We start from the raw sequence: 12,153 nt of genomic DNA on the forward strand, positions 1-12,153 counted from the left end.
CTGAGTGGTAACCCCCTCCCAGGGTTACAGCTGGCGTTTACCTTACAGAGGAAGTATCTCAGGGGCCCACAATTCCTGACAAGCTTGTATCCTTAGTGAATTTCATATTCAAAGCACCCTAAAATTCAAAACGTTATCTCCATTTTGTTGATTCGAACTGACGCTGAGAAGTTAAGTCACTCTTCCTGGGTCCCAGAGCTAGTTGGTGCCAGAGGGGAGATTGTTCAGCTCTGCCTGATTCCAGGGCCATTCTTTTCGATAATGTGGGCATGTTAAACCACCAGCACGAAAGTGCCCACAGTTCTTTTTAAAAGAGGGCGCACGTCCTTTTGCATTTACTTGAGTGGTGGTACGTGCCAGGCCACCCTTGTCTCCTAGCCCTACATTTTGGTTTCTGGTCATTGGAGCTTATGTATCTGTTAAAAGTGGAGCATTTAAGTCCGCCTTCGCCATTGGCTTTCTAAATGCAGCCAGCGTGTCTGGGCCGCAAGCCAGGCTTCATGAGTGCTGCTAATATCCCTCACGACAGAGCCTTCTTAAATGTTATTTTTCCATTACAGTTCACATTCAATATTATTTGGATTAGTTCCAGGTGTACAGCATAGTGGTCAGACAATCATATACTTACAAAGTGTTCCCCCCAATATTTCCAGTACCCACTTGGCACCACACATGGTTAATACAATATTACTGACCAGATTCCCTAGGCTGTACTTTACATCCCCATGGCTTTCTGTAACTACCTACAGTATTTGTATTCCTTAATCCCTTTACCTTTTGACCCAGTCCTCCAACCCCCCTCCCATCTGGCAACCATCAGTCTGATCTCTGTATCTATGAGTCAGTTTCTGTTTTGTTTGTTCACTTATTTTGTTCTTTGGATTCCACATATAAGTAAAATCATAGGTGATTTGTCTGACTAATTTGACGTAGCATAATACCCTCTAGATCCATCTATGCTATCGCAAATTGTAGGATTTTATTATTTTTTATGGCCGAGTAATATTCCACTGTGTATATGCATCACATCTTTATCCGATCACCTATTAACGGGCACTTGAAAGTGCCTGTAGTTAGTCCTATTTTTGGAACTGGGCCGGTTAAAATCCTGTTGGCCCCTAAATCTTCCCTGCTGCTATGATGATAAAAAAAATCTCAGGCAGAAAATGAAAAACAGCTGAACAGTGTCTCCTCCAAAGGAACATAAACAGGATACACTCACCAGCAGTTCCTTCCACCAAAGGAAAAGTTCTCTAACACTCACAGAGCGGTCGGTGGGACCCTGACCTACTGCCCTGCCTTCTGGAGAGGACACGCTCTCCTCCCAGCAAGCAGGAAGGGCGGGGTCCTGGGAAATCAGACTAAAGGACGCGGAAGCTGCAGGGAGGGGCGTCCCCGCACCCCAGGGTGAGGGCTGTCTCTAACCCTTGGCAGGGGCCCCGCCACGGTAAGCCTTTAGAAGCCCCTGGGACCTCTCCACATGCATTTCCATCCGTGTCTTCTTTAACATGGCCGTTGCGTGCTTTTATGATAGAGATCGACCTGTTCCTCCGGTGGCTCCTGTGGGACAAAGTCCCATTTCTTAGTCTGGGGCCCAAGACCCTCGCCGGTCATGCCCTGGTCTCCTGCGGGATGACCAGGCCTCCCTCACCCTAAGTCCACCACACCCCAGGTGGGACGCCTTTCCCTCCTGGTGTTCCCCACTGCTCTGTGCCACTTCCCTCACTGCACCTGCACCCTCAGGGCCGTGAAGGTGGCACGTTTGCCTTTTCCACCAGGCACAGACCCCTTGAGGCAGGGCCTGTTCCGGTCAGTGAGGCTGTCCCGCCCTTGGGAGGTACCTAACCCCTGTGTGTGGCCTGCAGCTGGATAATCAGACACACATCTGTCTCTGGATCTGAAAATTTGTTCTTAAACATTTTTATTTGGGGTCGAGCAATTTTAAAGCACAAATCACTCAAGAAGGGTCAGCATGTCAGCTAGCCAATCATTTCCTCTTTGGTGAGAGTGAGCGGGCGGCCAGCTTCCTGGGTGCTTGAGGTGTGGATGGGGTGGGACCCAACTGAAAGCATTTTACCTGCTAACCATCCCACCGAGGGCCAACTGCCCAGGACTCTGCATGGGCCCGCTCAGAGCTGCCTCTGCCCCAGCCGGCCCTCACCAGGAGCGGGGATGTTGGCGTGGGAGTCAGGTCACCGCTGGCCGGGCCTGGGGTGCTGAGCCAGCACTGTCGTTCTGGCACCCTGAGTCCTGGGGCACCTGCTCTGCTCCCACGAAGAGCTCCCACTGATGCACCTGCGCCTGGGGAGGAAGCAGGCTCCTCCCACTGGTCTCTTGGTCCTGAGAAGCTATGTGACCTCCGAAAGCCCAGCAGTCTTTCTGAGCCTCCGTTTCTACAGGTCTAACGGGAGGACGAGGCCCTCCCCTGTGAGGGTGACTGAGAGGGTGAAAGGGGACCAGGTGCGGTGAAGCTGGGATTTCACACGGAGTGTGCCAGTTCCCTTTCCTCCTTCCAGCCTCCGTCCCATCCCTCCTCTCCCCTTTCATCTCCCCCTCCTCCTTTCCTCTCCTCTGACTCCCCTCCTTTCTCCCCCAGAGTCCTTGGAGCTTGGAGGTGTGGTTTGTGCATAGTTATGCATAGGTGCCCACCCCCCTCCCCAACATCCATTGCAGGCATGCCGCTTGAAGACTTCAGCACACTGTCAGCAGATTCCCAAGAAGAGGAAAGTGTGCTCCCTTGCCTGAAGGAGGGACACCATTTATTTGCACACTAGTGTGTATTGCATGCCCGTGTGTGTGTGTGTGTGTGTGTGTGTGTGTGTGTGTGTATGCATGCTCCTGAATGAATGTGCACATCTCACTGAGTTGCTTTACTGGCTGGCGTGCTGGCCTCGCCTCTGCAGCAGCCAGTGCCAGCGCCCTCCTGGCGGCATCTGGCCTGGTCACCTTGGACAGCCCAACCCTGCGGTGTCCATGTCACACTGCATCGGACATGATGGGGCCTGGGGACCCAGTGGGCTGGAGCAGGCTGTTCTTCCATACATCCTCCAGGACAGTGGGCGGGCAGGTGGGGGGGTGAGGACCAGGGCAGGTGAGGGTGAGGAGGTGAGGGCACAGAGCCCACCGCCCGCGGCCGGTTCTTGGCCAGCAGCCATGCAGAGGACTGCTGAGCAGCAGGGGAGGGAGGGGAGAGTGACCAGTGCTCCTCTTCCCCACAAATGCCCCTGCCAGGGGCCCTGGGCTCACCCCTCTCCCTAGAGCCTCTGTGAAGCAAGGCGCGCCTGCGTGTGGGTTCCGGGTGCACTGGACGGTGGCTGTGCTTACCACCCTTGAAGACGAGGCCATAGGCCCATACGTTCTTCAAATCCTAAAGCGACGTCACAGCAGGAAGCAATGTTAGAAGTCGTTTAGTGCTTCCCAAACGTGTTCTGAGGAACTGCTGGCGCACAAATGCGTAGTAGGTCTTCTGGGAAGAAGTGGGGTCTCTGGCCAAAACCATCTGGGGAGACTGCATTCGCTTCCCTGCCCTGACACCTCGGGTCACGGCACACACCGGGCACTGAACGTGTGGGCCCTCAACATGGGGGCAGCCTGCACTGCTTCCCTCGGCTCAATATGCCATTTCCCAGGCCTGTCTGCACGGGCGCACCCTCTGTGTGGCCGTGTGGCACCTGGCAGTGGTGTTCTGTTGGGCACAGTTTGGGACATAGAGCTGTAGCCAAACCCTTCGTTTCACAGAGGAGGTGGTGGAGGGCCAGGCGCCTGGGCCGCCCCGGAAGCGGTTGCACCTGGGGGCCAGGTTCCTCTCTTCTCTGTCTCTCCCCGACAGCCCTGGCTTCCAGCTCCTGTGGTGGTGGCCATTCCTCACTGTGTTCAGACCCATTAGCTGCCTGGGGAGAGTGCCTGGGGCCCCCGGTTGCATTGGTGCAGCCCTCGGGGACCTGGGCCCCGGAGCTCCCGGTACCCAGGGAGCAGTCTTACTCGGAGCTGCTGGGTTCGGGGTGACTGCCGAGCTGCAGGGCGTCTCAGGGGGGATTCCTGTGAAAGAGGATGGTTAGCAGTTCATCTTTCTTTCCTGCTACTCATTTTAAGTTATGATTATTATTCAGGAAGCATTTAGAAGTGGTGCAATGAGGCACTTTTGTTAACTTATCTGTACATACCAGACATCTGGTACCACGCATGGGCCAGGACACAGCACCGAGCACGTGGCATGTGTGTTAGGGCCCTCAGCCCCGAGAGTCGGTACCATGGAGGGATGCCCTCTAGAGGGACAAGAACGGTGAGGCCAGAGGTCAAGCAAGCCGTCCAAGTTCCTGGGCCAGGAAAGGAGAGCCAGGGCCCAAACCCAGGAGCTTGTGCTCCAGCGGCTGCTGCAGGGAGAACGGGGTCACTCGGTGCCTAAGGCTGTGTTTCCTGTAACCCGCTTCAGAGAACAGGGTGTCAGCCAGGGCGGCTGGGGCCACCATTCCACCCTCGGCTTTGTTTCTGAAGCTGGTGCCCCTTGGGAAGAGGAATGCTGGTCACTGGTCCCTCCCCCTCTGTGGGCCCAGGACCCGGGGCCTGTCAGTGCTGGGGCTGGCAGTGCCGCTGGAAGTGGGTGGCCCAGCCCCATGCACCCGCACTGGCACGCAGGCTCTGCCAGGGACACGGTCGCAGCGCACGGTGAAAAGCCCGCCCTGGGTGGCATCTACTCTTCCCCAGACAGTGATGCTAATGCTGTTTGACTCTGGATGCTCAGTTATGTTGTTTCACATTTTCCTATCACTTAGAGGTGGATCAATGGAAGACAAAGGCGCTTCAGCTCAGTCACCTGCTGCTCCCCCAAATGTCAAGGAGGACCATTTGATGCCATCGTCCCAGTCAGCATAGCCTGACTCATTTCTTGCTTCCCCAGCCCCCACCCCACTCACACCCAGCAGGGACTCACACGTGCCCCGATGACAACTGCACTGCCCAGAGGACCCCGAATTTCCCCTGCAGACAAAGGCTGGCACCTGGGGGTCACCGTCCCTGGAAGGGGCCTCCCCAGCTGGGCTCCTCCTCTCCTCTCGCGCCCCAGCCCAGGGTTCCAGGCCACGCGTGTGGCTTGGGCCGAGGGGGTGCTCCGGAGGTCTGCTTGGTGGCGGCGTGAAGTCCTGGAGTAGGAGGAGGCGTTGGGGGAGGTGAGGTCTGTGCCCTCAGATAAAGTACTCCTTTCTGCTGCTGTCCCCCGCATCCTGGAGCGACGGGTCGCCCTGCAGGGCCGCGTCTGCACTCTCGGCAAACTCTGTGCCCTTGTCCTCATGTGTGCGGTACGTGCCCTTGTGCCGGTACATGTAGTGCAGTATGAGCAGGAGCAGGCCGACCAGGAAGAAGGCCACGGCGGTGATCACTCCTGCAGAGGGGAGGGAACCACAGCTGTCTGAGAGCAGAGCACGAGGTCCTGCCACAGGGGTCCTGGCGGGACAGAGCCTGGCCCATTCCCGCCACTCTCCTCCCTGCCCCTGGGCCCTCACCCCTCCTCGGTGTCCATCTGAGTTGCCCCTCTCTCTCCTCTCCCCACCCATCCCCTCGGGGCACTTTGCAGACCTGTGGGCATGGTTTGTAATTCCTGTAAAGCAACTATGTGGGTTTGCCTGAAATGGAGCGGTTCAGGGGATCAGAACTTGCTGTTTTTTTTAAACCAGGATTCCTGGGGCTTGGGACTTAAAGTGCTGGAAGCAGGAAGGTGCTGACACTGTGGAGCTGGCTGCCCACTGTGCACCATGGGGGGGGGGGGCGGCGAGTAAGGCCAAGGGGATGGACCATGTAAGCTGGGGCCTTCCGGACACGTGGGCGAAGTGTGGTTTCACTGCTCCAGGCCCTGCCCACTTCCCCTGAGCCCCTGGGAGGTGGGATCTGGGAAGAGACGGCAGGGAGCAGGGGTTGGCCAAGCAAAAGCCTAAAGGGGCGGGATCTCGGGGGACAGGTGCGAGGGCGCGGGGTGTGGACTCATTTGGAGTCAGGAGGGGAGAGATGAGGTTTGAGGGCTGGTCAGCAGAGCCAGGTCACAGGGGCCACAGGGTGACAGGTGAGCAGGGCTAATGGGGCCCGGGGTGTGTGAGTCAGGCATTTGCTTTGAGGCCACAGAGCAAGCCTCTGCGTGGCCTTAGAGGCAGGTTCGTCCGTGCCCCTCGGGGGGGGTTAGAGAATGTGGGAGGCGCAAACGGTCCCCAAGTCCCCTGAGGAGCAGTGTGCCCGCGGGACAGCGCTGCTGTGCATGACGCTAACAGCACTGTCCAAGGAGGAGGAGGGTCAGGGTCAGTGGGCAGGTTACGTAGAACTGAGAGCAGTTTGAGGGCGGCCTTCACGTCTTCCTACCCAGGTGCAAAGTCCCCGAGCTGTTCAGGAGCTGGGAGATGTGTGAGTCTCAGGGGGAAACAGCAGGCTGCACTGCCCAAACCCAGTCCTTCCTGAAGCGGTTTGGGGCCACAGACAAGCCCAGGGGGTCACATTTTTTAAGGATGGAGGGATGGGGTGTGGGCCCAGGACATGGACTGGGGGGGGAGATGAGGACACAGAGAAAAGTTCAGGGAGCCCTGTCCATCCAGCACCCCCCACCCCTTGCAGAGTAGCTGTGTCCAGCCCCTGATCTCCGTGACTCCAGGGCCCTGTGCGCACCCTGCCGCCATGGGGCCCTCCCGCCCTCGTCTGTCCCTCACCACCGGACACCTGTTGGACAGTTTCTGATGGGCCAGACTCTTCCAGTCTCCACACAGAGCCCCTGGGAGAGGGAGAGCATGCCCTGCCCGAACCCTCAGCTGGTTCTCCTGCAGATGCCGCCTCTGACCCTCCTGACCGCTGGGAGGGCCTGGGCCAGCTCACCTGCCATGATGGCTATGTCCATGGTGGTCCACGCCATCCCGGGGCCGGGCTCTGTGAACAGAACAGAGGAGCCCAAGTGAGAGAGGAAGGTCCCCGCCACCAGTGGCATCTCAGCCCAGCCCGCACCCTCTGCCCACAACGCAGCAGCTCTGGGAGTGGCGGAGCAGACCGGAGACAGCACATTGCGCGGGCCTCTGGCCAGGGACGCACAGAGCCATGCCAGGCTCCGCTCGGCACTGACGGTGCTGGAGAGCACAGCAGGAACCGTCCGAGCCAGACCCAGGGCGGGCACCTCCGGGGCTGTGTGGAGTGTGAGGGTTGCATCTCTTACCGCAAGGGTGCCTGCACCTGCCGATGCTCCACACACATCTGCAGGGCACGGAGGTTGCCCACTGCTGCACTTGGTACTAGCACCACCTCAGCTGTTCTCACAACGATGGTCAAACCAGAGCATCTGTGGCGTGTCCGCACGCGGACAGCTTGCCTGAGCCGGTGCCCTTTAGTGCTTTCTGTCTGTAATGTAACGTGCTCTTCGCAGCAGTCCCACAACACATGTGGTGTTAGGAGCCCATTTCGCAGGAAGGACACTGAGGCTCAGAAAGTGACCTACCCGTGCTCGCACAGCCTGTCCAGTGGCAGCCGGGACTGCGGGCTCTCACCTCTGGGGTGCACTCCCTCTTCTCTCTCTTGAAGCCCTTCCCCGAGGGCTCCCATTGGGAGATGCCTCCCTGAGACCCCTCTACAGGTCTGCTCACCCCCCGGGGAAGGCCCCCTATGGCGCTCTCCTAGCTGCTAAGTGCGCTTCTCTGAAGCTCAGCGTCCGGCCAGAGGGCGAGGAACCTGCATGCGTCTCCAGCTGCTGCGCAGAGGCCTCCTCCCTCTTCTGGGCCGTGAGCGAGAGGAAGGATCCGTCAGAGCGTGGAAATATCCGTGTTCACGTGGAAATCCCAGTACAGCAATGACACATCTAAACAGAGAAGGCTCCTTCACGGCAGACAGGGTGTCAGCCAGGGTGGCTGGGGCCACCATTCCACCCTCGGCTTGTTTCTGAAGCTGGCGCCCCTTGGGAAGAGGAATGCTGGTCACTGGTCCCTCCCCCTCTGTGGGCCCAGGACCCGGGGCCTGTCTGTGCTGGGGCTGGCAGTGCCGCTGGAAGTGGGTGGCCCAGCCCCATGCACCCGCACTGGCACGCAGGCTCTGCCAGGGACACGGTCGCAGCGCACGGTGAAAAGCCCGCCCTGGGTGGCATCTACTCTTCCCCAGACAGTGATGCTAATGCTGTTTGACTCTGGATGCTCAGTTATGTTTCACATTTATTTCCTATCACTTAGAGGTGGATCAATGGAAGACAAAGGCGCTTCAGCTCAGTCACCTGCTGCTCCCCCAAATGTCAAGGACTGACATTTGATGCCATCGTCCCAGTCAGCATAGCCTGACTCATTTCTTGCTTCCCCAGCCCCCACCCCACTCACACCCAGCAGGGACTCACACGTGCCCCGATGACAACTGCACTGCCCAGAGGACCCCGAATTTCCCCTGCAGACAAAGGCTGGCACCTGGGGGTCACCGTCCCTGGAAGGGGCCTCCCCAGCTGGGCTCCTCCTCTCCTCTCGCGCCCCAGCCCAGGGTTCCAGGCCACGCGTGTGGCTTGGGCCGAGGGGGTGCTCCGGAGGTCTGCTTGGTGGCGGCGTGAAGTCCTGGAGTAGGAGGAGGCGTTGGGGGAGGTGAGGTCTGTGCCCTCAGATAAAGTACTCCTTTCTGCTGCTGTCCCCCGCATCCTGGAGCGACGGGTCGCCCTGCAGGGCCGCGTCTGCGCTCTCGGCAAACTCTGTGCCCTTGTCCTCATGCGTGCGGTACGTGCCCTTGTGCCGGTACATGTAGTGCAGTATGAGCAGGAGCAGGCCGACCAGGAAGAAGGCCACGGCGGTGATCACTCCTGCAGAGGGGAGGGAACCACAGCTGTCTGAGAGCAGAGCACGAGGTCCTGCCACAGGGGTCCTGGCGGGACAGAGCCTGGCCCATTCCCGCCACTCTCCTCCCTGCCCCTGGGCCCTCACCCCTCCTCGGTGTCCATCTGAGTTGCCCCTCTCTCTCCTCTCCCCACCCATCCCCTCGGGGCACTTTGCAGACCTGTGGGCATGGTTTGTAATTCCTGTAAAGCAACTATGTGGGTTTGCCTGAAATGGAGCGGTTCAGGGGATCAGAACTTGCTGTTTTTTTTAAACCAGGATTCCTGGGGCTTGGGACTTAAAGTGCTGGAAGCAGGAAGGTGCTGACACTGTGGAGCTGGCTGCCCACTGTGCACCATGGGGGGGGGGGGCGGCGAGTAAGGCCAAGGGGATGGACCATGTAAGCTGGGGCCTTCCGGACACGTGGGCGAAGTGTGGTTTCACTGCTCCAGGCCCTGCCCACTTCCCCTGAGCCCCTGGGAGGTGGGATCTGGGAAGAGACGGCAGGGAGCAGGGGTTGGCCAAGCAAAAGCCTAAAGGGGCGGGATCTCGGGGGACAGGTGCGAGGGCGCGGGGTGTGGACTCATTTGGAGTCAGGAGGGGAGAGATGAGGTTTGAGGGCTGGTCAGCAGAGCCAGGTCACAGGGGCCACAGGGTGACAGGTGAGCAGGGCTAATGGGGCCCGGGGTGTGTGAGTCAGGCATTTGCTTTGAGGCCACAGAGCAAGCCTCTGCGTGGCCTTAGAGGCAGGTTCGTCCGTGCCCCTCGGGGGGGGTTAGAGAATGTGGGAGGCGCAAACGGTCCCCAAGTCCCCTGAGGAGCAGTGTGCCCGCGGGACAGCGCTGCTGTGCATGACGCTAACAGCACTGTCCAAGGAGGAGGAGGGTCAGGGTCAGTGGGCAGGTTACGTAGAACTGAGAGCAGTTTGAGGGCGGCCTTCACGTCTTCCTACCCAGGTGCAAAGTCCCCGAGCTGTTCAGGAGCTGGGAGATGTGTGAGTCTCAGGGGGAAACAGCAGGCTGCACCGCCCAAACCCAGTCCTTCCTGAAGCGGTTTGGGGCCACAGACAAGCCCAGGGGGTCACATTTTTTAAGGATGGAGGGATGGGGTGTGGGCCCAGGACATGGACTGGGGGGGGAGATGAGGACACAGAGAAAAGTTCAGGGAGCCCTGTCCATCCAGCACCCCCCACCCCTTGCAGAGTAGCTGTGTCCAGCCCCTGATCTCCGTGACTCCAGGGCCCTGTGCGCACCCTGCCGCCATGGGGCCCTCCCGCCCTCGTCTGTCCCTCACCACCGGACACCTGTTGGACAGTTTCTGATGGGCCAGACTCTTCCAGTCTCCACACAGAGCCCCTGGGAGAGGGAGAGCATGCCCTGCCCGAACCCTCAGCTGGTTCTCCTGCAGATGCCGCCTCTGACCCTCCTGACCGCTGGGAGGGCCTGGGCCAGCTCACCTGCCATGATGGCTATGTCCATGGTGGTCCACGCCATCCCGGGGCCGGGCTCTGTGAACAGAACAGAGGAGCCCAAGTGAGAGAGGAAGGTCCCCGCCACCAGTGGCATCTCAGCCCAGCCCGCACCCTCTGCCCACAACGCAGCAGCTCTGGGAGTGGCGGAGCAGACCGGAGACAGCACATTGCGCGGGCCTCTGGCCAGGGACGCACAGAGCCATGCCAGGCTCCGCTCGGCACTGACGGTGCTGGAGAGCACAGCAGGAACCGTCCGAGCCAGACCCAGGGCGGGCACCTCCGGGGCTGTGTGGAGTGTGAGGGTTGCATCTCTTACCGCAAGGGTGCCTGCACCTGCCGATGCTCCACACACATCTGCAGGGCACGGAGGTTGCCCACTGCTGCACTTGGTACTAGCACCACCTCAGCTGTTCTCACAACGATGGTCAAACCAGAGCATCTGTGGCGTGTCCGCACGCGGACAGCTTGCCTGAGCCGGTGCCCTTTAGTGCTTTCTGTCTGTAATGTAACGTGCTCTTCGCAGCAGTCCCACAACACATGTGGTGTTAGGAGCCCATTTCGCAGGAAGGACACTGAGGCTCAGAAAGTGACCTACCCGTGCTCGCACAGCCTGTCCAGTGGCAGCCGGGACTGCGGGCTCTCACCTCTGGGGTGCACTCCCTCTTCTCTCTCTTGAAGCCCTTCCCCGAGGGCTCCCATTGGGAGATGCCTCCCTGAGACCCCTCTACAGGTCTGCTCACCCCCCGGGGAAGGCCCCCTATGGCGCTCTCCTAGCTGCTAAGTGCGCTTCTCTGAAGCTCAGCGTCCGGCCAGAGGGCGAGGAACCTGCATGCGTCTCCAGCTGCTGCGCAGAGGCCTCCTCCCTCTTCTGGGCCGTGAGCGAGAGGAAGGATCCGTCAGAGCGTGGAAATATCCGTGTTCACGTGGAAATCCCAGTACAGCAATGACACATCTAAACAGAGAAGGCTCCTTCACGGCAGTCATTTCCGCTCAGAGCAGCATTTGAATTCTAGTGCAATGAGGTCATTTGTTTGCTGGGGGGTCTTTGATTACTGACTCAATTTCATTAGCGGCCATGGGTCTGTTCCGTTTTGTTCCTTCCTCATTCAGTCTTGGAAGCTTGTATATTCTAAAAACGCATCCTTTTTCCCCAAGTTGTCCAATTTGTTGGCATATAATTGTTCGTAGTATTTTCTTATAATCACTTGTAATTATAATCCCTTATAATCTCTTTCATTTCTTATTTTGTTTTTTTGGGTCCTCTCTCTTCATTTGTTAGTTTTAATGAAGTTTCGTCAATGTGATCCTGGGTGACCTGGGTGAGCAGCAGAGGCATTTGGCTTGAATCAGGTGGGGGACTTTTCTTGGCTCTGTTTAAGGACCGAGTACTCAAACCGATGAACCGGAACACCAGCCCTCCGGCAGGCCAGCCAGGCTGCGGGCTAGAGGGACCTGGGACCCAAGGGATCATCAAGAGAGCCTCCAACATGGGCTCCTTCAAGGTCGTGCCCACCAAGAGGCCTGGTGGCAGAGAGCCACTCTCTGTGCCCGCACCCCTGCGGCTGTGCAGAGCTGACTTTGCTCTGGCTGCGTCATGTTACTGAGCCCCGGGTAGGGACCCTTCAGCACGACCAGAACTGCCACAGATGGGAACTGGCACAGGGGAGGGAGTTCAGCCCGTCTGGGACGGTGGGGATGGTACGAGACAGTGGTTCCTAATGTGCGGTCACCGGAAAAATAGCATTTCCTGGGAGCCGCAGACATGCAAACTTTCGGGCTTCACCTCCCGCCCCCCGCTCTGCTCTATCAGAAGTGCTGGGCTGGGCCGCCCTCTGTGGGAACAGGCCTTTGAGTGCTTCTATGTGCGCAGGGCTGAGAAGTGCACAG

The 12,153-nt window shown here is 58.8% G+C and overlaps 2 protein-coding genes across 2 annotated transcripts; both read right to left on the reverse strand.

The window, feature by feature from the left end:
* Window positions 1-4,848: 4,848 nt before the first annotated feature.
* LOC102247237 (glycophorin-C) lies at window positions 4,849-6,896 on the reverse strand. The gene is made up of 2 exons (XM_005863990.2): window positions 6,847-6,896; window positions 4,849-5,377 (listed from the first exon to the last, which is right to left on the reverse strand). The coding sequence occupies exons 1-2, from the start codon at window positions 6,881-6,883 to the stop codon at window positions 5,181-5,183; spliced, it is 234 nt and encodes a 77-aa protein (XP_005864052.1). The 5' UTR covers window positions 6,884-6,896; the 3' UTR covers window positions 4,849-5,180.
* A 1,237-nt stretch (window positions 6,897-8,133) lies between these two features.
* Window positions 8,134-10,301, reverse strand: LOC102247528 (glycophorin-C). Its single transcript, XM_005863991.2, has 2 exons — window positions 10,252-10,301; window positions 8,134-8,782 (listed from the first exon to the last, which is right to left on the reverse strand). The coding sequence occupies exons 1-2, from the start codon at window positions 10,286-10,288 to the stop codon at window positions 8,586-8,588; spliced, it is 234 nt and encodes a 77-aa protein (XP_005864053.1). The 5' UTR covers window positions 10,289-10,301; the 3' UTR covers window positions 8,134-8,585.
* Window positions 10,302-12,153: the final 1,852 nt, after the last annotated feature.

The sequence above is a fragment of the Myotis brandtii genome, unplaced genomic scaffold (assembly GCF_000412655.1).
Source record: "Myotis brandtii unplaced genomic scaffold, ASM41265v1 scaffold1830, whole genome shotgun sequence".
NCBI classification, from domain to species: domain Eukaryota; kingdom Metazoa; phylum Chordata; class Mammalia; order Chiroptera; family Vespertilionidae; genus Myotis; species Myotis brandtii.